The sequence below is a fragment of the Coregonus clupeaformis genome, unplaced genomic scaffold, assembly GCF_020615455.1.
Source record: "Coregonus clupeaformis isolate EN_2021a unplaced genomic scaffold, ASM2061545v1 scaf0692, whole genome shotgun sequence".
Lineage (NCBI taxonomy): Eukaryota > Metazoa > Chordata > Actinopteri > Salmoniformes > Salmonidae > Coregonus > Coregonus clupeaformis.
This window is the reverse complement of record NW_025534147.1, coordinates 88830-115222: the sequence shown is the minus strand read 5'-3', so window position 1 is coordinate 115222 and position 26393 is coordinate 88830. Positions and strand designations below refer to the sequence as shown.

Below are 26393 nucleotides of genomic sequence, written 5' to 3'. Positions count from 1 at the left end.
CGAGGGCGTATGACGGAACAGCTGCCGGGTGTCAGGGGTTCCTCCTGCAGGTGGAGCTCTACCTGGCCACTGTACACCCGGTGCCCTCGGGATACGAGAGCGTTTCCGCCCTCATCTCCTGTCTCACGGGCAAGGCGTTGGAGTGGGCTAACGCCGAGTGGAGGAAGATGGACGCCAACACCATCACCTACGCCGAGTTCTCCCCGCCGCTTCAAGGCCGTGTTCGACCATCCACCTGAGGGCAAAGCGGCGGGGAGCGTCTAGTCCATTTGAGACAGGGGAGGAGGAGCGCTCAGGTGTTCGCTCTAGAGTACCGGACTCTAGCGGCGGATGCAGGGTGGAATGAACGGGCTCTCATCGACCATTTTCGATGTAGCCTACGAGAGGACGTTCAACGTGAGTTGGCCTGCAGGGGATACCCATCTTACCTTCGACCAGTTGGTCGATATGTCCATCCGTCTGGACACCCTGCTGGCCACCCGTGGACGTCCCGAGGGGAGTCCGTCCATTCCGCCCTCCGGCACCTCCGAGCCGAGCCCTATGGAGCTCGGGGGTGCGGCGCTAGAGAACGGAGGAGGAGGAGCCCGAGGGGGCCTGTCTCCTGCACCAAGTGCGGTCGTGGAGGGCACACTGCGGCCAGGTGCTGGGGAGGGTTCTCCGGGGGAGAAGACAACAGGCCACGCACTGGGGGGCCTCCCAGGTGAGTAGACGTCCCACTTACCCAGAGCTTTCTGTTGCGCACTTTTGTATACCTGTTTGTTTTCCACAGGTTGCACCTCATTCCCAGCATAAGGCGCTAGTAGATTCAGGCGCAGCTGGGAATTTTGTTGATCGGAAGTTTTGTTTTGAGTTAGGGATCCCTCTCCTACCTGTTGACAAACCTTTTCCCGTTCATGCCTTAGATAGCCGCCCGTTGGGGTCGGGGGTTGATCAGGAGATCACGGCGCCACTTCGGATGTGTGCGCAGGGGGGTCATGAGGAGACTATACAGCTGTATCTGATCGACTCTCCTGCGTACCCAGTGGTGCTGGGGATTCCCTGGTTAAGCACCCATAACCCTGCTATTTCGTGGCAACAGAGGGCTCTCAATGGGTGGTCTGCTCAGTGCGAGGGGCGATGTCTGGGTGTTTCCGTGGGGGCGACTTCGGTGGAAAGTCCAAACCAAGTGCCCACACTGCACATTCCGCCTGAATATGGGGATTTAGCTCTCGTGTTTAGCAAAACTAGGGCGACGCAGTTGCCTCCTCATAGACAGGGGGATTGTGCGATTGATCTCCAGGCAGGAGCAGCGCTCCCACGGAGCCATGTGTATCCTTTGTCTCAAGAGGAGAGAAAAGCTATGGAGACTTACATAGCCGAATCTTTGAGACAGGGATACATTCGGCCCTCCACTTCTCCCGCCTCCTCTAGCTTCTTTTTTGTGAAAAAGAAAGATGGAGGGTTGCGCCCGTGCATTGATTACCGTGGTCTCAATCAGATTACTGTGAAATACAGTTATCCACTCCCTCTGATTGCGACCATGACGGAGTCATTGCATGGAGCGCGGTTTTTCACAAAACTGGATCTCAGGAGCGCGTATAACTTGGTGCGCATTAGGGAGGGTGACGAATGGAAGACAGCGTTTAGTACCACGTCAGGTCATTTCGAATATCTCGTCATGCCATATGGGTTGATGAATGCTCCATCAGTCTTCCAATCCTTCGTAGATGACATTTTTCGGGATATGCAGGGACAAGGGGTGGTCGTGTACATTGATGACATTCTGGTGTACTCGTCTACCCGAGCCGAGCATATAACCCTGGTGCGTCGTGTATTGAGGAGGCTGTTGGAGCACGACCTATATGTCAAGGCAGAGAAATGTCTGTTTTTCCAGGAGTCGGTCTCCTTTTTGGGTTATAGGTTGTCCGCGTCAGGGGTGAGAATGGAGGTGGATCGTGTGTCCGCTGTGCGTAATTGGCAAACCCCAACTACTGTAAAAGAGGTGCAGCAGTTTTTGGGCTTTGCGAATTACTACCGGAGGTTTATCCGGGGTTTTGGACAGGTGGCAGCTCCCATCACGTCCCTTCTGAAGGGGGTCCGGTGCGCCTGCAGTGGTCAGCCGATGCGGACAGGGCCTTTAGGAGACTGAAGGACCTGTTTACGTCGGCTCCGGTGCTGGCGCATCCGGATCCCGCATTACCCTTTCAGGTCGAGGTAGACGCGTCTGAGGCTGGTATAGGGGCCGTTCTCTCTCAACGGTCCGCCACGCCACCTAAACTCCGCCCCTGTGCTTTTTACTCAAAGAAGCTCAGCCCGGCGGAGCGTAACTATGACGTTGGGGACAGGGAGCTGTTAGCTGTAGTTCAAGCCCTTAAGGTGTGGAGGCATTGGCTTGAGGGGGCTCAACACCCCTTTCCTCATTTTGACTGACCACCGGAACCTGGAGTACATCCGGGCAGCGAGGAGACTGAACCCTCGCCAGGCTCGATGGAGTATGTTTCTCACCAGGTTCGTATTTAAAATCACGTACATCCCTGGGTCCCAGAATGGTAAGGCGGATGCGCTGTCCCGGCGGTATGACACGGAGGAGAGGTCCGTTGAGCCCACTCCCATACTACCGGAGTCTTGCCTTGTGGCACCGGTGGTGTGGGAGGTCGATGCCGAATCGAGCGAGCGTTGCGTACCGACCCCAGCCCTCCACAGTGTCCTGAGGGTCGGAAGTACGTTCCGCTCGAGATTCAGGATCGACTCATTTACTGGGCTCACACGTCACCCTCCTCTGGACATCCGGGTATCGGCCGGACGGTGCATTGCCTTAGCACTAAATACTGGTGGCCCACTTTGGCTAGGGATGTGAGGGTTTATGTCTCCTCTTGCTCGGTGTGTGCCCAGTGTAAGGCGCCCCGACATCTGCCCAGGGGTAAGTTACAACCCCTGCCCGTTCCACAACGACCCTGGTCCCACCTCTCGGTGGATTTTGTGACAGACCTTCCCCTCTCTCAGGGGAATACCACCATCCTGGTCGTTGTGGACCGGTTCTCTAAGGCCTGTCGTCTTCTCCCTATGTCGGGTCTTCCTACTGCCCTACAGACCGCTGAGGCCCTATTTACCCACGTCTTCCGGCATTACGGGGTACCCGAGGATATAGTGTCTGATCGAGGCCCCCAGTTTACCTCTCGTGTTTGGAGAGCGTTCATGGAGCGTTTGGGGGTCTCGGTTAGCCTTACCTCAGGGTACCACCCGGAGAGTAACGGGCAGGTAGAACGTGTCAACCAGGATGTGGGTAGGTTTCTGAGGTCGTATTGCCAGGACCGGCCGGAGGAGTGGGCACGGTACATTCCCTGGGCCGAGATGGCCCAGAACTCTCTCCGCCACTCCTCTACTAACCTAACCCCCTTCCAATGTGTATTAGGTTACCAGCCGGTTCTGGCACCTTGGCAGCAGAGCCAGATCGAGGCCCCTGCGGTGGATGATTGGATGAGGCGCTCGGAAGAGACGTGGAACGCTGCCCACGTCCACCTGCAGCGGGCCGTCCCTTCGTCACAAGGCGAGCGCCGATCTCCACCGCAGTGAGGGGCCGGTGTACGCACCCGGAGATCGAGTCTGGCTCTCTACCAGAAACCCTACCCCTCCGCCTGCCCTGCCGGAAGCTGGGTCGGCGGTTTGTGGGGCCCTTTAAAGTCCTGAGAAGATTGAACGAGGTGTGTTATAGGTTACATGTTGAGTATAAGAATATTAACCCCTCGTTCCATGTGTCTCTTCTCAGGCCGGTGGTAGCTGGTCCACTCCAGGACAATGAGATAGGGAGACTCCTCCGCCCCCCACTGGACATCGAGGGGGCTCCGGCGTACACCGTTCGGTCCATCTTGGACTCTAGACGCCGGATGGGGGTCTCCAGTATCTCGTGGAGTGGGAGGGGTACGGCTCGGAGGAGCGGTGCTGGGTGCCGCGGAGGGACATCCTAGACCCATCTCTCCTGTCGGAGTTCCACCGGGACCATCCCGCGCGCCCTGCTCCGCGTCCTCCTGGTCGTCCCCGAGGCCGGGGTCGGGCGCACGGCTGGAGCCGCGCGTCAAGGGGGGTACTGTCACGGTTTCGGCCGAGGCTGCTCCTCCTCCTGGTTCGGGCAGGCTTCGGCGGTCGTCGTCCCCGGAGTACTAGCTGCCACCGATCTATGTTTCATGTTCGTTTGGTTTTGTCTGGATGTTGTACACCTGTGTCTTGTTAGTCCTCGTTAGTGTCCGATTTATAGTTCTCGTTGTGTGTGCTTGTCGTTGTGTGTGATTGCGCTTCTGTTTCGTGTTTGGAGCTACATTTTCCCTCCAGTGTTTTGGAGAGGTAATTTTGCACATGTTTGTGCGCCGTTTGTTTTGTCGCCTGTGTGCGCCGTGTATTCGCCTTCGGGCTTATTGTGCTTCTGTCTTTTATATATGTATTGCACTAAAGCCTTTGGACTGAGCCTCTGCGTCCTGCGCATGATTCATACACCACACCCACCTTCAGCACGCCTTGACACCGGTATGATATAAAACAGTACGACGGTATGAAAATCTGGATACCGCCCAACCCTACACCTAACCTTAACACCAAACCCCTAAACCTAACTCCTAACCCTAATTGTAACCGTAACCCTAAACGTAACCCCTAAGCCTAAAATAGCCTTTTTCCTTGTGGGGCAAGTGTCCCCACTTGTCTGAATTTTCCATGTTTTACTATCCTTGTGATGACTTCTGGTCCCCACAAGGATAGTAAAAACACACGTACACACTCAACCCTGCCGCCAGCTAGTCATCAGGTGGAGCGGTAACAGGCTCATTACCATAGTCCTGCAGGCTGGTGTCACACACAGTATTATCATTAATACACACAGACGCACATTCCTAGCTCCTGCAGGCCCTGGACAAAGCAATTACTATACAGCCAACACAGCTGCAATGTATTTGTGTGTGTGTGTGTGTGTGTGTGTGTGTGTGTGTGTGTGTGTGTGTGCGTGCGCGCACTTGTCTGTGGGGCTGGGAGGATGTTGGCCAAGGAGGACGAGCTTTGAGTGACGCACCACAAAATCACAGAGGACACCTGCAACACTTGGACCCATGCAATTACTCCTCTTAAAAGAAAACTCCCCTCACAGACACATGGGCGGGCGGTTGTAACCGGAGAGACGAGAACAGAAGAGAAGAGCAAACAAAAGAAAAATAGGAAATACAAGAAAGTAGTATAATAGAGAAGACAGCAGCAGTCTATCCCTGTGGCCTATAGTCACATGGCCAGGACCATTCTATTGTATTAAAGTGATGCTAAGCAGGGCCAGTCTCATCTATCCAGGCCAGTTCATTGAGTGGGCTTCTCTCTGGCCTCCTGGGTAAAGTCATTAAGGCCAGCCAGTAGAATGAATGAGTGTTATCTCGGAGTGACTCACTCTCTACAACCAGGCCAGGCAGCGAGGCACGGAGAAATGACAGCAGAGGAGAGGACATATTATGTGGGTTGGAGACCCAGATTCTCAGTGTAGCTGGGCGAGTGGGCTCAGTATGCAGGCTGTACTGTGGACTAGACTCTCTGTGTGCAAAGATGGGGAGTGTGCATTGGGTTCTATATAGATGGCGAAGGTGAGTTCGACAAAAGTAGTGCACTATATGGTGGATACGGTGTGTGTGTGTGAAGGCCCTGTGGCTCTCTGGGAGGAAAAGGAAAGTGTCTCAGGGTTTGTAATGACAGTGTTGCTCAACCTCCATGGAACCACAAGGCACTGTCACTCAGCTCTACACACACAAGGAATGGACAAACACACACACACTGAATAGACAAACTCACGCACACGCACACTCACAACCAAACACCAAGAAGGCACTTCTAGAAAACATGGCAGGGAGTCAAGCCCACACAACAACAGGAAAAGGGAGAAAGGATGAGTGTATACTAAAAACACACTTCCCAAATGAACAGCAGAGTTCACAGGAGAGAGGTACAGACATAGTTTCACAACAGAAAGTAATATCCCATCTCAACAGTCCATTCTATTCAAAGGCAATAACTCATATCTCTCAGAGATGACATTAAAATGCTGGCTGATATATGATGTAATAAATACATGTCCTGGAAGCTTTTTGGGGCGAGTCTGTCCTATTACTCATGTCACTTTTATCTCTTTATCTTAACACACACACACACACACTTCTGGTAGCGGAAGGGGCTGTGTGTGCAATCTACGAGTTTGAGACTCAAATAGCTCTTTCCGGTCATTACCTTCTTGACTGTGTGCTAAGCGTCTTCAGACAGTCACAGTAAGGAAGGAGTGTGGAGAAAGGCCAGCGTGACTTCTACTCAAAACAACAGGTCCTGGTCTGGTCCTACCTCCTAGCCCTGGTCTAACGTCTAGATATGGTCTGGAGCAAGCTGCCACTGGGACTGACACACAGGGACAGGTTTGAACTAAACAGACACACACACTTCATGGCAAGGTCTGGGTCACGAACATAAAAATAACCCCCAAATTATCCACCACCCCCCAAATCACACACCCGCTGATGCAGGCATACACGTACACCAGCAATACAAACACACACCATCTAAAACTCCAAACACTCCCCGTTCCCACAGAGTATCCTTACTGCGTCATGCTACTACAGTACACTGCTTCTACTGTAACACTACTCAGCAGGAGACTCTCTCTGTTTCCTGAGAAACAGATCAGAGACAACACAGAGAGGAGGAATGGAGAGAGAGAGCGAGAGAGAGAGAGACACAGAGAGAGAGAGCGAGAGAGAGAGCGAGAGAGAGCGAGAGACACAGAGAGAGAGAGAGAGACAGCGAGAGAGAGAGAGAGAGAGACAGCGAGAGAGAGAGAGACAGCGAGAGAGAGAGAGAGACAGTGAGAGAGAGAGAGAGAGAGAGACACAGAGAGAGAGAGAGACACAGAGAGAGAGAGAGAGACAGCGAGAGAGAGAGAGACAGCGAGAGAGAGAGACAGCGAGAGAGAGAGAGAGCCAGCGAGAGAGAGACAGCGAGAGAGAGAGAGAGACAGAGAGACAGAGAGAGAGAGAGACACAGAGAGAGAGAGAGACACAGAGAGAGAGAGAGAGCGAGAAAGAGAAAAAGACAAAGAAAGAGGGGGTGTTTTGATATGTGAGGGTCAGTGAGTGCAGTGCTGCATCGCTTTGCTTAAGGGCAGAATGTTTCTGTTCTACACACATGATCACAGCCAACTCCACACTCCCAGCAATAACTCCCAGCACCAACAACGTCCAGTGTGCTCAGGAGTTGTTATCAGAAATAGTTCTCCCTCTGTCTGTCTGTCAGTCAATCTGGAGGCAGAGTCAGGAACATCAGTATCTGCAGAGATGGACTGGGGGTAACACACACACACACACACACCTTCGACCGCTGCTAAACAGCTAATTAGGCAGCAGCACACAGCAGCCACTTTAACCTCATACTATTTTGAAAGCGAAAGCAGTGTGTGTGTGTATGTGCGTGCACGCTGTGTAGTGCATGTGTGTGTGTTAAGACTTCTCCCCACCCCAGATAGGATTAACTCTGCAGATGCCCTTCTGAACCTATATTTTTTGCATGGCTCGCTGCGCACGCTGCAAAATTAGTCTTTAAGCCTCGGCGCTGCTCCACATCCCAAATCCTCCATCCAGCCCCACTGTTGGTTAACAACAATGACTGGACACAGCGCCTCAAATAAATGCTCACCACATCTGATCTGTACACCCCCCATTACAGACACACACAATACGGACGGTCTCTGCAGTTAAATGGAACTGGTACTGTAGCTATGTGACTTGTATATCTAGGAAAATTTGTGGTCTTAGTCAGATTAATCGAGGTGAACTAGGAACTTCCAGCTGCAGATAGTTCTTCAAAAAGGAGATTAATAAAACTACAAAAGCATATTGGCTCCTTGGCTGTGAGGAGCTGTGTTGAGCACCATTGGGTGATTAACTGCAGTCTGTGTTCAGTGGACTGAGAGAGAGAGCCATTTGAGACTCTCTGTCCGGATGGAGATTTACATTTACATTTTAGTCATTTAGCAGACGCTCTTATCCAGAGCGACTTGCATGAGCAATTAGGGTTAAGTGCCTTGCTTAAGGGCACAGACAGATTTTTCACCTAGTCGGCTCGGGGATTAGAACCAGCGACCTTTCGGTTACTGGCACAACGCTCTTACCCACTAAGCTACCTGCCGCCTGAGTGTCACAGCCAACATCACAGCTTAATGATCCACAACAGGTTGAGCTGCTGCTGTAATGAGCAGATGCCTCTCACATCTCATTCTCTCTGCTTGACTAGTATGGCTCTCACTTTCCATTCTCTGTGCTTGATTAGTACGGCTGTTAATGCTGCATCAGCTGCAGAGGCTGATAATATCACTGAGGTGAGCTGCCAGAGACAGAATTGGAGGTCCTATTTCTCCTCTCAGGGTAAAACCTTTAAAATTCCATTCCTTTTCCTGCTGCTGTTGCTACTCTATTCCACTAAGGTCCCTGATGCCCTGATGCAGTCACCTCATCGAGAGAGAGAGAGAGAGAGAAAAACACAAAGACAGAAGGAATTTAATAACGGGTTCTCTCCAGGCACAGAAACACATAGTTCTGTGATGACAAGATCCAGAACCATGTCGACCTCTCACGTGTGGCCTAAAAGTCTGAGACTGCTGAAGGGGACACACGCAATCGTACACGCGGACGCACACGTCTGCAAGCACACACACACAATCATGCTCTCTCACGCACACTCTTGCACGATTCACACACGGTAGATTTCAAGCTTGTTAGTTAATTTAACAGGACAGTGAGATCTACACACACCATCAGCTCCCTGTAGGGAGAAGACTAACATGCTTAAACTTTCATAAGAGTCTTATTGTGATGACAGAGGAATGACAGATAAAGGGAGCGTGCAAGGGACGGAGGGCAGGGAGGCAGAGTGAAGGTCGAGGTTGCTTGGGGGTGTGTGTATGTGATGGTAAATGTTTTATGAAGTAGCCCAAGTAGCTAACAGACAGAGAGGCTGTGTATCTGTGTGAAACAGAGTGTGACAAACCAAAGACAAGCATCCAGCTAAGCCTTCAGGGTTGCAGCTACTTAGACCAGAAGATCCATGCAGCCCTATGTCTGTGTTCCAAATGGCACCCTATTGCCTACATAGTGCACTACTTCTGACCAGAGCCTTATGGGCCTTGGTCAAAAGTAGTGCACTAAATAGAGAATATGATGCCATTTGGAACGCACAAGATATGTCTCAGGTGGCGCTATAGTAATCTGGCTGGAGGCAGAGATCTAGACCCTCTGATATATCATTCAACAGCCCAGCCATATACACACACACACACCATACAAAACACAGCAGATGCTATTGCATGACCTGTGGCCAACACCTCACATCTGTGAATCTTTTGTTTTCATATTGAATACACACACACACACACTGGTCAGCGCTATCTGGAATCCTTTCCTACCCTAAGCATTTCTAAATGTCAACTTCAAAGAATCCCGGATCGCACGGACCCCCACCAAATGTTATTTGTCACATGCTTCGTAAACAACAGGTGTAGACTAACAGTGAAATGCTTACTTACACACACACACAGCTGATGAGGACACAAGCGATATCGCATGACCTCAAGCCAACACCTCACATCTGTGACTCTTGCTTACACGCACACACCCTCTCTCTCTTTCTCTCACACACACACTATTTCTACGTTTCGATAGCAGATGAACCATGGATGTGCATTCGTTCGTTGACAAGTAAGCATGTCATGATAAGTCAAGACGTTGATAAAACAAGTCCACAAAGATCTTAGTGAAAGTCTCTGTCGCTCTCCCCCATCCCCCTCTGTGTGTTGCTGAGCTAGGAGCTAGGAGGAACATACCGTCTTAGTTTGGATTTGAAGGGGCGAACGTGTCCCTAACCCAAAAACACTACCTCTTTCTCCCTCCTTCTCTCGGTCCCTCACTCTCCCCTCCCTCTTTTCCTAACTCTCCTCTCTAGCTTTCGCTCTCTAGTAAACAGCTCCAATCCCAGCCTAGAGGAGAGTGGTTGTGTCTCCATGTAAGGCTATAGGGAGCAGATCGGTGACAACAGAGCTGTTAGGAGCTACAGACACACAGAGAACTGGCACTACACTGCAGACCTCAGAGCTCTGGTGGAAAGCCTAACAGGACAGTGGAAACTAAGTGGGGGAGAGACGTGTGAAACCGGTTGGATCGTTGAAGCTCGACGATCTCCAGCAAGTTCCTTGAAGCAAAAAGGTGCAAACCTTTCAAATGCTTTTAATACTTCTCCCGCTGAAGTCATCTTTTTTCTGCACCTCTCATTTCCAGTATCTCACCCAGTGCTTAGAAACAGGAAAGGAAGAGAGTGAGGTCATGACATTGAGAGGGGATTACTGTCCTAAATCTGTCTAGTCTTCCAGTCAGTCATCCAGTCAGTCATCCAGCCAGTCATCCAGCCAGTCATCCAGCCAGTCATCCAGCCAGTCATCCAGCCAGTCATCCAGCCAGCCAGCCGTTCAGGTGTCATCTACTCTGCTGTAAAGTGAAGTTGTCAGGTGTCACAACGAGGTAGCAATAACAGATCCTCTCTAGCCATTATCCAGGTCACATAGCGTAGCGGTGCAGCATAGAGCGTGTGCAGTGGAGCAGAGCGTGAGAGAGGCTCTTCTTCTATCATGAAGAAGGGGAATCCTACTACAGGACTAACTGGTCTTTCTGTCAGCATGTCTTTTTAGGTTTCTGCTTAACCCTTTTCTTACCAGGTAGTTTGACACTTTCTCATCTACAGCAACAACCTGGAGAAGAGTTCCAAGAGTCAAATTGGAAGCTGGGGATGATTAGGTTGTATCAGGGGTCGGCCAGGTGAGGAGTTAGCTAACACCCTAACTTTAACCACCCATACTCTCCCTACAATATAAGCTGCCTGGGAGAACACGTGTTAACTCCTATAGTGTGATGCCTGTAGTGATGCATCCTCCACATTGCTAACATTACATTTACATTTTAGTCATTTAGCAGACGCTCTTATCCAGAGCGACTTACAGTTAGTGAATACATTTTTTTTTAAATTATTATTATTATTTTTTTTTATTTTTTTTATACTGGCCCCCCGTGGGAATTGAACCCACAACCCTGGCATTGCAAACACCATGCTCTATCAACTGAGCTACATCCCTGCCGGCCATTCCCTCCCCTACCCTGGACGACGCTGGGCAAATTGTGCGCCGCCCCATGGGTCTCCCGGTCGCGGCCAGCTACGACAGAGCCTGGATTCGAACCAGGATCTCTAGTGGCACAGCTAGCACTGCGATGCAGTGCCTTAGACCACTGCACCACTCGGGAGTCCCATGGGGCGGCGCACATGGAGTAACATGCTGCTCACGTGTTGTAGTTTCAGTGTACTAAGCTCCCCTGAGTGATCCAGTCTGTCAGGTGACTCCCTCTCCTCTCTAGTTTATAATAATATATAATAATATAATATAATATAATATAATATAATAATATATAATATAGTTTACTATAGCTACGGCTCCATTTAATTCTGCTCCATTTCTCTACTGGTAGGTTTAGTAATTATAATCATCATCTCTCTCCTCTGAGGTGGTTTCTGTTGCATTTGAACTCATCTCCCAGCTGGTGGAGACAGTGTCAGGATTCTAGAGTGGTAGAGTGGAACAGATGAGTGTGATGGTGTTGGATGATTGTCCTTAGAGCTCTGGTGACGTTCTAAACATTCCATTACCCACAAAAGGTCAAATGGGGGGTTATATTTGTTCTGTTTCACTGCATGAGTGTGAGGTGTGAAATGGAAATGTTTTTTTGTTTGCTGCATATCCCAGATCGACAGATTTTTCAACTTGTCGGCTCGGGGATTCGAACTAGCAACCTTTCGATTACTGGCCCAACGCGCTAACCGCTAGGCTAAGTACACAAAGCAAACAGAGAACAGACACGTGGAACAAGAGGCAACTGAGCAGTCACACATAAACACGGTCAGACAAGTGCCTCACACACGTCAGGGGAGGCACGTACACAACCAAGCAGAGAGGGCACCAGAAGTCCTTGTTGAACAGAAGGAATCACAGAGGTGGGTTCTAGTTCCCAAAACAACTGTATAGTGCTGTCACAGCCTGATGTTTTGGTTATGACTGATGTTTTGGTTTAAGCCACACACACACCCGCGCACACATTTTTCACCATCCACTGCCAATAGGCATATTCTCTGAGTAGCTTAGCTCAGTGACTACAGTTAGGCCTACAGTGGGCACATCAGAAGCTGCAGAGGGGGAACAAAAGGAAACAGGAGCCAAGTCTCTTCATAACACCACTAAGTAGCCCCAGCACAGCGTTGCTGTTAAGAGTCGTGTTCTATCTATACTGAAGCCTCTTTAGACGAACAGAGAGGCAGCTATAGTGCAGCATATGTCTGTGAGAGGTACAACACGATAGGGCTACTGATAATAGATGTAGGTTGCGTTTAGCAATGAATGGGATTAGAGGAAACCCTGGCACCAGTTTGACCCTCGATCTAATAAACTGGCAGTACAGCACAGAACAACTCTGCTCTCTCTGTCCGCCTCGTTCCCTCGGTCTCTCTGCCTCTCCTTTAAGACTTCTTCACTCCTCCTCTCTTCTATTACCTCACACTGAATGGATTTACCCTGTCTTACGTAACATCATTAGCAGTAGAGGGGCTATTCTCTTTAGCTGAGCGCTGTGTTCTGCAGGTGTGGTGTGTATTCCACCATAGACGCTCTTAAGCATGGATAAAACCAACCGGCATCTCCCACACAGAGACACACACTCAGCTGGCCGCAGTGGAGATCTTTGGTGATAGGAGGGAGGGAGGGAGAGAGAGGAGGGGGGGGGGGGAAAGAGAGAGAGAGAGAGAGAGAGAGGGAGAGGGATATATTGAGAGGGGGAGAGAGAGGGTGAGATGGTGAGAGAGAGAGGAAGAGAGAGAGGAAGAGAGAGAGAGACAGAGAGAGAGAGACAGCGAGAGAGAGATGGAGAGAGAGCGAAAGAGAGAGAGAGAAAGCGAGAGCGAGGGTAAGCGAGGAAGGCCCAGCTCTGACACTAAGCTGACAAAGAGAACAACCACATCTCATTAGAGGCATACCGCATCTGCCAAACTCTTCCCCCTCTCCTCCTCAGCTTAGAACATATCCTCTCCCCTCCTCCTCTCGCCTTCTCTCATATCCTCTCCAGTCTTCCTCTCCTCTCATATCAAAGCCACTCTAAACCCAGCTTCTCTTTTCTTTTCAATTCATGACCTGCATTAGAAAACCAATCTCATATCCCCTCTTGCCCCCAGTGTTCCGCCAAGAAGCAGAAGTTGTCCAAACTTTTCACAGCTTTTAGCCAAGTCATCCTCCATCCCACACTTACATCACTCCTCCTGGTGATTAAGGCGTTTTTCTGATTCCATTCCAGCACCAGCCATGAGTGAGATCCTGTAAAGCCCTTAAGAGTTCACCTCGCCAGCCTGTTGGGCCAATTATTTATCAGTGAATAAGAAATCTTACTCTGTCTGGTCTGGTCTGGCAGGACGTGTGAGGGAGAGATGATAGTGGTAGTGGAGATGAAGGGAGTTAGTACATATGCTTGAACCTGGGTAAGTAACACCACACTGTTAGCTGCTGCAGACACACACTCATGCCCACACATTGGCATATGCGATATGTACGTGCGCCCACATCTCGTCGATCACCCTACTGAAACACACTACAGTGTGTCCCCACTGCTCTGAGACCAATGCCACTACCAGAGGCTGATGGTTCCCAGCTGTATGTCGTGATGAAGATATGAAGGCCAAACACCTCCAGAAACATCTGTAGTTAGATTGCTGGTCCACGGGTGTCGAGCACAGAGCAGAGCAGAGGAGGCGAATGAGAAGACAGCTCCCTGGGACTGTACTGCTAATGAGACTCTTCAGTGTGTGAAGAAGCCTTTGTTAAGGGTTTGTGTGTGGGCCAGTTACCCTTAGATCATGTGCCTGCTCTTTAAAAATACAAAAGCAATCTTTAACAGAGGATAGAACCCCAAGTAAGAAGCCCACACACACACACACAGAGAGAGAACAGTAGCACAAGTATCACATCAAAGCCTGGCAGGTTATTCTCTAGGACTAGAGGGAAGGCGGGGCAGAGCGGTAGCCCTGATGTGAGCGTCTATAATTGGTTCTGTAGAGACTCAAACCGATGTGAAACATTCAGAGGATTTGTGGTTGTATTTCCCCACGCTACAGTCACAGGGTAGGACACGCGTTCAGAACAATGTGCTATTTATACAGGTCTTTTGTCAGGGTAAATACAAAACGTGCACAAAGTTCAAAGGAACATGTGCGCGCACACACACACACACACAATACCCGGGATCATGCTACAGATTACAAGAAAAACAATGGCACTCACATCATTTTGTGGAAGGATTCAGTCAGTCAGTGAGCCAAGGCTCTTTACATTGACTCTGTAATCCAATATTGTCCCTGCTCCACATGCTGGTAACTAAGCCTAAGGAGAAGATGCACTCACTGACTAAACACGTGTCCCTACTCCTACACACCCACGTGTTTACTGTCATTCTATACATAGAGCTGTCACGACTTCCGCCGAGGCTGCCTCCCCTCTTTGTTCTGGCAGGTTTCAGCGTTCGGCGTCACCGGCTTACTAGCTACTGCCAATCCATTTATCATCACTCCATTTGTCTTGTCTTCAATCACACACACCGGGTCCTTATTCCCTCATTAGTCATTGTATAAGTGTTCCCTCTGCTTCCTTGTCTGTGTGGGTGATTGTTTATTGTGGAGGTTAGTGAAGCTCGGTGGAGCTCGTGTATTTTGTATCGACGGGAGTATTTGTATTTTCCAGTGCGCCCGTTTTGTGCCCTGGAGTGTGTTTGACGCATTTCTGCGTAAACCTGTATTTTGCGGATTAAAGCCTGTTATTCTGTGATTTACCCTCCTGCGCCTGACTCCTTCAGCACCACCTCATCACAAGAGCACAGCACAGACAGTACTATATGTTCATGGTATCAGAGAATGAGTCTTAAATGATACTTTATTCACCACAGACCAGGGGTGGGCAAACCTTTTGGCTCAAGGCCCACATTGGGATTTCGAAATTCAACGGAGGGCCACACAGATTTTTTGGGACAGATGTGTTTGCCAAAATCAATTTGCAGGCCAGAAAAAGTGCAGTTATTTTAAAATATATACAGTGGGGAGAAAAATTATTTGATACACTGCCGATTTTGCAGGTTTTCCTACTTACAAAGCATGTAGAGGTCTGTAATTTTTATCATAGGTACACTTCAACTGTGAGAGACGGAATCTAAAACAAAAATCCAGAAAATCACATTGTATGATTTTTAAATAATTAATTTGCATTTTATTGCATGACATAAGTATTTGATCACCTACCAACCAGTAAGAATTCCGGCTCTCACAGACCTGTTCGTTTTTCTTTAAGAAGCCCTCCTGTTCTCCACTCATTACCTGTATTAACTGCACCTGTTTGAACTCGTTACCTGTATAAAAGACACCTGTCCACACACTCAATCAAACAGACTCCAACCTCTCCACAATGGCCAAGACCAGAGAGCTGTGTAAGGACATCAGGGGTAAAATTGTAGACCTGCACAAGGCTGGGATGGGCTACAGGACAATAGGCAAGCAGCTCGGTGAGAAGGCAACAACTGTTGGCGCAATCATTAGAAAATGGAAGAAGTTCAAGATGACGGTCAATCACCCTCGGTCTGGGGCTCCATGCAAGATCTCACCTCGTGGGGCATCAATGATCATGAGGAAGGTGAGGGATCAGCCCAGAACTACACGGCAGGACCTGGTCAATGACCTGAAGAGAGCTGGGACCACAGTCTCAAAGAAAACCAATAGTAACACACTACGCCGTCATGGATTAAAATCCTGCAGCGCACGCAAGGTCCCCCTGCTCAAGCCAGCGCATGTCCAGGCCCGTCTGAAGTTTACCAATGACCATCTGGATGATCCAGAGGAGGAATGGGAGAAGGTCATGTGGTCTGATGAGACAACAATAGAGCTTTTTGGTCTAAACTCCACTCGCCGTGTTTGGAGGAAGAAGAAGGATGAGTACAACCCCAAGAACACCATCCCAACCGTGAAGCATGGAGGTGGAAACATCATTATTTGGGGATGCCGACTGCACCGTATTGAGGGGAGGATGGATGGGGCCATGTATCGCGAGATCTTGGCCAACAACCTCCTTCCCTCAGTAAGAGCATTGAAGATGGGCCGTGGCTGGGTCTTCCAGCATGACAACGACCCGAAACACACAGCCAGGGCAACTAAGGAGTGGCTCCGTAAGAAGCATCTCAAGGTCCTGGAGTGGCCTAGCCAGTCTCCAGACCTGAACCCAATAGAAAATCTTTGGAGGGAGCTGAAAGTCCGTATTGCCCAGCGACAGCCCCGAAACCTGAAGGATCTGGAGAAGGTCTGTATGGAGGAGTGGGCCAAAATCCCTGCTGCAGTGTGTGCAAACCTGGTCAAGACCTACAGGAAACGTATGATCTCTGTAATTGCAAACAAAGGTTTCTGTACCAAATATTAAGTTCTGCTTTTCTGATGTATCAAATACTTATGTCATGCAATAAAATGCAAATTAATTACTTAAAAATCATACAATGTGATTTTCTGGATTTTTGTTTTACATTCCGTCTCTCACAGTTGAAGTGTACCTATGATAAAAATTACAGACCTCTACATGCTTTGTAAGTAGGAAAACCTGCAAAATCGGCAGTGTATCAAATACTTGTTCTCCCCACTGTAGGTCCATTATAATTTCTACATACTTTGTATTTTTTTACTATTATGTTTTTTTACTGAAACCTCCTGCGGCTCGCGGGCCGGATTTGCCCATGACCAGGACACTAAGTGAACCACACAAGGAATAGGGTGCCATTCCCTTCTAGGTGTAATCAAGGTTTTCACTACATTCGGTTCATCAATCGGGTCGAGTCAGATCAGTGATTAGGCTAGCTCAAGGAAGGGAGGAAAGGAGGATGCTTCCTGCATTATAATGTATATGGGGACAGGCTCATTATGATACAGGTCAAAGCGTGTGTCTGTGTTGTGATTATCATGCAGAGTCCCTCCACTCTACCCTGTCTCTGTGATTCAGAATTCAGAGCGACCTAATCTGGTTTAATGAGTCTGGTGGTGGGAATGCTAGTGAAATATTTAAGGCTGCTGGATTCCCATATGACACACACACACACACACACACACACACACTCACAGATACACACACACACAGGCTGTATTTCTATCTACATTGACATTTTAGTCATTTAGCAGACGTTCTTATCCAGAGCGACTTACAGTTAGTGAGTGCATACATTTTTTTTTTTAATACTGGCCCCCCGTGGGAAACGAACCCACAACCCTGGTGTTGTTGATTTAAACTGGGGCCGAGGTCATTCAGGAGACTAGAGACGAGTGAATCACTCCTTAAAAACCAGGGCAGGTTATTCTAGCTGTATGTGTGCGTGTGTGTGTGTGTGTGTATGTGTGCGTGTGTGTGTGTGTGTGTGTGTGTGTGTACCGTAGGCGTTTTTCAATGCAAATTACATCATCTGATTCCCACTGAATCAAAAAGTGTGTGAAGCTAAATCTAGTCTGCCCAAACAGCCTGTTCCCTCAGAGCAGAGCAGGTACAAGCCGTAAGCTGTACATAATCAGTAGTAGTACATTTCAAAGATAAATGTTCTATCCACTGGCCAAAGCCAGCTTTCCTCTTGTTTTACGAGTTGGGAGCTAGAGCAGAGAGAGAGGAGTGTATTTCTCTTCTCTCTGATTCACCTCTCCTCCTTCTCTCCTCTCCTTTCCTCTGAGCAGTTCGAGAGTGAGAGCTGTCCTCTTTAACTGTCACCTTGAAGCCTCACTGGTCCATCCCAGATGTACGAGGACCTGCATACACAAATCAGGTTCAATTTGGCTTTCCATTTCAACCTGACTGACAGTAATTCACTTAGCCAATGTGGTCTAATTAAATCAACCATAATATTGTCATAGTAAAAGACCAGGAGGAGGAGGCAGAGAGAGAGAGAGAGAGAGAGAGAGAGAGAGAGAGAGAGAGAGAGAGAGAGAGAGAGAGAGAGAGAGAGAGAGAGAGAGAGAGAGAGAGAGAGAGAGAGAGAGGGGGGAGAGAGAGAGAGGAGAGAGAGGGGAGAGAGAGAGAGAGAGAGAGAGAGAGAGAGAGAGGAGAGCAACAATAAGGCTGTCAACTGTAAATCGACAGCCTTATTACATAGGTATCTCCACCAGGTGCCATCCAACCCCTGATGAGAACCATATTACTTCAGCTAACCTCATTATACACACACCCACATGGAGTACCACAGTATGAGTCATAATACCCATAAAACCTAGCGGTCAAACAGGGAAATGGTTCCAATCCTTTTTCCCATAAGGGATTTTAGAAATACTTAAAATAAGGGCTGTGTTTTGTGTAGGCTTAACCTGACGTGACGTTTTGATAACCGTGAAAATCTCTCTCGGACAAGGTAACTTTTATCAAAACACAGCCCTCATTTGAAGTGTTTCTAAAATCCCCTATGGGAAAAATGAATGGTGGAAAAACAATTGGAACCATTTCCCTGTTTGACCGCTAGGTTTTATGGGTATTATGACACCTCCACTGTGGGGCTCTATTACCTCGACCGTAACAGAACTGTAGGCCTATAGGTCAACCCATGTAGCACCAATGTCAATCCTCCCTTATCCACCTTCCCCTTTATTGGCATCCCATTAGTGGTGGAATGATATACTGTGTATTGTTCTGTTGTTGTACACAGCATATAGCACTGCAGAAAAACAGACACTGTCTTGAAAGCTTGGCAGCCATTTAGAAATGTGATGACGGGTAACTTGTTTCACCTCAGGTGTCATTGGATGGCACAGCTCAGCACCAAACCCAATGACCCTGCCACACACACACATACAACCAACTGTACATCTGTATGGACGCACACACACACACACACACACACACACACACACACACACACACACACACACCTTGTTGGAGAGAAATCCTAGAGATAACACTCCTTCACTTATCCGTTGGCTCGGCCCTAAGGCAGCATAAACATAAAGAATTCAGCTATATTTTACATCTGAAACAAAGATCTACTACACAGAGTCTTTCACATTCAAAGCCATCAAATAATTCCTGAACTTGAAATGGCAAGCATCTACATTTTGTACGGACTTTCGATAAACTAACTCCTTTTGAATGCAGAGCAAGAAAAGTGTCAATTGATTCTAGTAGCTACAGAGACCAGTTTAACCTCAACAATCCCAATCTCTCATTCCATTTGTTTTTCTCTATTCAATCCATCTGACTCCATGAGAGGATTTGGGAGGATTTTATCATCAAAAAACAGATTTAGAATATTACAATATTGAATATCACTCATAGAAACAGTCCAAATCAGTTGCCAACACAGATTGGAATTTCAGAATCATCATAAGCCTCGCAGGCAGAATATCCAGATCCCCCTGATCATTATAAAGCTAGGCAGTGTAGTCCATTACCTATTTAATAAATCCCTCTCAGCCTCAGCTTGAGCCCTAGCTCTGAGCTCGACCCTGGAGTCAGGCTGCTGGTGGTTAGTGAGCAGGCCAAGAGTGGGGCTGATACACTGAGTTGGATTCGTACACTACCTGGGAGGACTATAGCCAGAACTATAAACCCTCCATCTGAAATGTATAGGCCCTGTTCTGGGAGGCCTGTATGGGGCCTGGGCACAGAGTGAACAGCAAAGCCAAGCCAAGCTCTCCAGCTTTGAGGCATCAGCCCAGCCCAGCTATTACAGAGGCAGCAGAGAATGAGGAGAGGGGAGGTGTTTAAAGGGAGCCCAAGTAGCAACATTTCATATAGATCAACCCAATGGTTCATGAGAAGACATTTGTGTTACTTTGAACATAAGTCCCAGGGAGATGCAAATATTTTTTTACAAGGGAGCTCTGTATGACCGAGAGGCATACTGTGACGAGGTGTGAAAGGAGGAGTCAGGCACAGGAGGTAAAATGTATACACTTATACACATACTAATTAGGGGAATGAGCACCAGGTGTGTGTGATTGACAAGACATGACAAGTGGAGTGATGAGAATGGGATTGGCAGTAGCTAGTACTCCGGTGACGACGAACGCCGAAGCCTGCCCGAACCAGGAGGGTGGGCAGCCTCGGCGGAAGTCGTGACACATACAATGGATGATACAGGACACTGCAGGTATAAATCAAAGCATGCTGGTATATATCAAACTTTTACAGTCACAAAGGCAACGAGGATGATGTTGCAGCTGAGAGTTTGCTTACAAACTACACTACTACAACTCTGCAGTAGGGTCTGAAAGCTGTTCAAAGCTGTGTTATCTACACTATATACAGTGGGGAGAACAAGTATTTGATACACTTCCGATTTTGCAGGTTTTCCTACTTACAAAGCATGTAGAGGTCTGTAATTTTTATCATAGGTACACTTCAACTGTGAGAGACGGAATCTAAAACAAAAATTCAGAAAATCACATTGTATGATTTTTAAGTAATTAATTTGCATTTTATTGCATGACATAAGTATTTGATACATCAGAAAAGCAGAACTTAATATTTGGTACAGAAACCTTTGTTTGCAATTACAGAGATCATACGTTTCCTGTAGGTCTTGACCAGGTTTGCACACACTGCAGCAGGGATTTTGGCCCACTCCTCCATACAGACCTTCTCCAGATCCTTCAGGTTTCGGGGCTGTCGCTGGGCAATACGGACTTTCAGCTCCCTCCAAAGATTTTCTATTAGGTTCAGGTCTGGAGACTGGCTAGGCCACTCCAGGACCTTGAGATGCTTCTTACGGAGCCACTCCTTAGTTGCCCTGGCTGTGTGTTTCGGGTCGTTGTCATGCTGGAAGACCCAGCCACGACCCATCTTCAATGCTCTTACTGAGGGAAGGAGGTTGTTGGCCAAGATCTCGCGATACATGGCCCCATCCATCCTCCCCTCAATACGGTGCAGTCGTCCTGTCCCCTTTGCAGAAAAGCATCCCCAAAGAATGATGTTTCCACCTCCATGCTTCACGGTTGGGATGGTGTTCTTGGGGTTGTACTCATCCTTCAAACACGGCGAGTGGCGTTTAGACCAAAAAGCTCTATTTTTGTCTCATCAGACCACATGACGACCTCCCATTCCTCCTCTGGATCATCCAGATGGTCATTGGCAAACTTCAGACGGGCCTGGACATGCGCTGGCTTGAGCAGGGGGACCTTGCGTGCGCTGCAGGATTTTAATCCATGACGGCGTAGTGTGTTACTAATGGTTTTCTTTGAGGCTGTGGTCCCAGCTCTCTTCAGGTCATTGACCAGGTCCTGCCGTGTAGTTCTGGGCTGATCCCTCACCTTCCTCATGATCATTGATGCCCCACGAGATGAGATCTTGCATGGAGCCCCAGACCGAAGGTGATTGACCGTCATCTTGAACTTCTTCCATTTTCAAATAATTGCGCCAACAGTTGTTGCCTTCTCACCAAGCTGCTTGCCTATTGTCCTGTAGCCCATCCCAGCCTTGTGCAGGTCTACAATTTTACCCCTGATGTCCTTACACAGCTCTCTGGTCTTGGCCATTGTGGAGAGGTTGGAGTCTGTTTGATTGAGTGTGTGGACAGGTGTCTTTTATACAGGTAATGAGTTCAAACAGGTGCAGTTAATACAGGTAATGAGTGGAGAACAGGAGGGCTTCTTAAAGAAAAACGAACAGGTCTGTGAGAGCCGGAATTCTTACTGGTTGGTAGGTGATCAAATACTTATGTCATGCAATAAAATGCTAATTAATTACTTAAAAATCATACAATGTGATTTTCTGGATGTTTGTTTTAGATTCCGTCTCTCACAGTTGAAGTGTACCTATGATAAAAATTACAGACCTCTACATGCTTTGTAAGTAGGAAAAGCTGCAAAATCAGCAGTGTATCAAATACTTGTTCTCCCCACTGTATATATAAAAGTATGTGGACACCCCTTCAAATTAGTGGATTTCGCTATTCCAGGCACACCTGTTGCTGACAAGTGGAAACGTCTAGGAGCAAAAACAGCTCAGCCGCAAAGTGGTAGGCCACACAAGCTCACAGAACGGGGCCGCAGAGTGCTGAAGCTACGGAGTTCCAAACTGCCTCTGGAAGCAACATCAGCACAATAACTGTTCGTCGGGAGCTTCATGAAATGGGTTTCCACGGCCGAACAGCCGCACACAAGTTTAATATCACCATATGCAATGCCAAGCGTCAGCTGGAGTGGACTCTGGAGCAGAAGAAACGCGTTCTCTGGAGTGATGAATCACGCTTCACCATCTGGCAGTCCGACGGACAAATCTGGGTTTGGCGGATGCCAGGAAAATGCTCCTAACCCAATGCATAGTGCCAACTGTACAGTTTGGTGGAGGAGGAATAATGGTCTGGGGCTGTTTTCATGGTTCGGGCTAGGCCCCTTAGTTCCAGTGAAGGGAAATCTTAACGCTCCAGCATACACTGACATTCTAGACGATTCTGTGCTTCCAACTTTGTGGCACCAGTTTGGAAAAGGCCCTTTCCTGTTTAAGCATGACAATACCCCTGTGCACAAAGCGAGGTCCATACAGAAATGGTTTGTCGAGATCGGTGTGGAAGAATTTGACTGGCCTGCACAGAGCCCTGACCTCAACCCCATCGAACACCTTTGGGATGAATTGGAACGCCAATTGCGAGCCAGGCCTAATTGCCCAACATCAGTGCCCGACCTCACTAATGCTCATGGCTGAATGGAAACGAGCAGGTGTCCACATACTTTTGGCAATGTTGTGTATAAACCCCACCCCGGTAAAGAACAGAGGACAGCATGAACACTCAACACTGAGGATATGCACTGTACACAGAGCCAGGCGGGAATTTGAGGGAATTATTGGAAGTAGAACAATTTGGGAACGCGAGAGAGGAGAGCCAGAGATCCATGGGGAGGGTAACTCTTGACACGGTTTTATCTGGCAGAGAGGACTTTGTTAGGATCAGCTGTTGTTTGGCACTGGGCCTCCTAAACTAACCCCTCTCTGACCAGCAGGACATGATGTACTGGAATCACACACAGTCACACAAACACACGAGAGACAAGGTCAGGAAACACGAGGGATGGAATAGAAAGACAACTGTGTGGATGGAACTGGAGGAGAATGTAGCTGCAAGCTAATGTTTATGTCAGTCTTCTAGATTATATGACTGATTAACAAACAATGGCATTGAGATTCACAGAGATGATCTGTCTTTTGTTTGGCCTAACACACACACACACACACAGGCAGGCACACACACCTCTGTGTTTTGTGTATGCCCCTGGATAACCTGGACAACCCGTGAGCATATGCCTGATGACCTCTTCCCTCACTTCACCGCAGGAGAGACGGGCACACACACACACCGCCTGCTATGTGTTGCCATACAAGGACTGTGGGACTCTCATACTCCTTTCACATAGGATTTATGGTATGTTGCTTGTCAAAAACAATTGGGCAAAGTTTATATGATCCTTTTCAAATAGCCCAATTTTACATATTTCTTGTCGGCCTTCACCTTTTATATAGCCATTGCTTTACCCAGCAAGGGGCAAGAGACATTCAACTTTGACCCGGTTGTTTTGCAACCATTGTCATGGTAACCGGACGAGACAGCAGCATGTCCTAAATTCCTCTGTTTAAATTAATTAATTCTTCACATTCTCAACAGTAAGTTAGCAGCTCGCCATACTTGTAAATAATTACCTTGTAATGTGTTAATTTTCCTGTTATGGTGAATAAAAGGTTGGCTACAGTTAAATGCAAAACGTTGTCAGATATGTTCTGGTAATTATATGAGCTGGATAGCCAGTTAGGTATGCAATGAACCAAAACACTGTCCAGAAAGTTGTTTTTAGTTGCCTGGCTTGTTAGATTGACATATCCTAAATACATTTTAAAATTTATTTTTTTTTGGGTGAAAAAAATGTAGTATGTAATGTTGCTATTGAAACCAGGCTGCTGTGATGCCATGACATTTATGTGTTTATATTTTTTCATTATGACAAGGACAAGTTTGATGTCAGAAAACAACAATGAAATGTTCATGATTTAAAGCGTGGCAAAGCATACACCATCAAATAAATCCATTATTGACTTCTTTATGCAGGTCCTAAGAAACATTATAAGACCAATACAATTTATTTTCAAAATAATAGAATAGCATATTTTGAGTTTGTGACTGGTTTGTGCAGCCTATAGGCTACATGGCTGTGCCATGCAGATGAAAATCAGCTCTTATTTTGTTCATTAACACAGACAAGACACACCTGGATGAACTTTTCTCCTTTCAAACTCCCCACCAGTTATTTTGTCTGAAGACAGATAAACTACCAAACGCTAGGAGGCTAAGTTAGAAACGGTTGCTTTTGACCCATCACGTATTAGCTAAATATAAGGGCCTTTAAATATTTACTTGTCAAAGTCAAGAAAAACATGATGAAGTGGCAGTGTGCGTTCCCCCAGGCTAAATGCCTAAGCCTTTATGTGATGATAGACAAGAACAGGTCAAGGATATCACCACATACATTTAAATGGAGAGGGGGAAAAATGCATTAAAAGCATTTCTGTGAAGCTTTGTGACTGACAAGTTTGATGTCGGACAACAAAAGAATGTTCATGATTTAATACGTGCCAAAGCGGGTAAGATGAAAGGTGACGTTTTTACTGAGGGGTTGGCGGGACTTTTAAATACATTACCACAATCATGACTAGGTCGGTTGGCGGGACTTTTAAATACATTACCACAATCATGACTAGGTCGGTTGGCGGGACTTTTAAATACATTACCACAATCATGACTAGGTCGGTTGGCGGGACTTTTAAATACATTACCACAATCATGACTAGGTCGGTTGGCGGGACTTTTAAATACATTACCACAATCATGACTAGGTCGGTTGGCGGGACTTTTAAATACATTACCACAATCATGACTAGGTCGGTTGGCGGGACTTTTAAATACATTACCACAATCATGACTAGGTCGGTTGGCGGAAATACAAGTACAGGCTTTGTTGTCATCAATACCTTTCAGATATAAAGAAAAGGCAGCAAGAAGTTGGCAGCATGGTAAAGTTGACGGTAAAACATCTTGGTTTGAAAGGGGTATTACAGGGGGCTGAGAAGACAGACAGACAGACAGGCAGACAGACAGGCAGGCAGGCAGGCAGGCGGTAAACAGTATGCTCCGCCTCTCCCTTCCTCTCTCACCAGTCAGCCCCAGATTTAAACAGCTACTCCTAAACCAGCTCATTTCACTCCCAACGACCACATCAATATATTTTATTAGCAGACATAATACGGCATGGCATAGGATCTCTCCTCTTATTCACATCAGTAATTCCACCATTTGGACAGTTATTGTGTTGAGGGTGATGGGGGAAAACAGAGAAGTAGAGATGTGTGAATATACGAACACACACGGCCATTGTAAAGGCTCTCAGGAGGTGATTTTATGCGTCACAGGTGATTACTATGACACTTACAGACAGCTGAGCAGCCAATTACTTTTCAATTGATGCTATCTGACCAGAGTCATTAAGAAGGTTACAGAATAGCTGAGAGTATGAACATTTGAACCTAAAATTCCTGTTTATGCACTTTGTGGGGGGGTTTCTCCTTAGGTTACAGTAGGCTAGGTACGTTTTTTTCTGACCAGAATCACTAAGAGCCAACAGATAAATAAATAGACATTTTCCAAAATAAAGTAATTCAAAGTTGGGAGTGATTGAGGGAGAAACTCTTAGGAAAGGGTGGAGGATATTTGGATGTGAATCATCACGTACAGTAATCCAAACAGATGCTTCTCTTCGTAATACCTTAAATATGACTGAAGCTTAGCTGCAGTGTGTGTGTGTGTGAGTGTGTGTTTAGCCGTTGAGCTCTATCACTCTGTTGAAACAGTGGTGTTAATTACAGTTGATCCCTGGGTCTCAGAGGAAGAGGGAGGGGTGATAGAGCATCCAGTTTCAGATGAGAAAAGCCCAAGCCACTCCACTGCTGAACACCATGGTCTGTCTGGCTCCTTCTGGGAAACTTTCATTTCCACTTTCCACAGACAAATCTGTTGCTTGGATAAAGCAGTCACACAATCGCATCCACAGGCACAATGACACACTCTTCGTATTAAAGCCTATTTCCGCGCAGTATCAGTAGCCAGCTAGAGCAAATTCAGTTTGAAAGTACACAGTTGAAGAATATAGCGTGACTTGGACTGCAGTAAACAGTCTCTGTGTAAAGCACCAACAGTCTTGTCTGTAGTAGATCTGTGTCCAGTGCTGTCGGATTTCACAATGACTGT

General features: G+C 47.6%; 1 protein-coding gene across 12 annotated transcripts in view; it reads right to left on the bottom strand.

Moving 5' to 3' along the window:
• LOC121546201 (pleckstrin homology domain-containing family A member 5-like) overlaps positions 1–26393 on the bottom strand; it is a 183370-nt gene that overhangs the window by 146096 nt on the left and 10881 nt on the right. The window contains exon 4 of one of the 12 annotated variants that reach the window (XM_041857293.2): positions 17838–17925. The exons of the other annotated variants lie outside the window; for them this stretch is intronic. Coding sequence (XP_041713227.1) covers positions 17877–17925 — 49 coding nt within the window. The 3' untranslated portion in view covers positions 17838–17876. Of the gene's footprint in view, positions 1–17837; positions 17926–26393 lie in introns of those variants that run through there. 12 annotated transcript variants of the gene reach the window in all.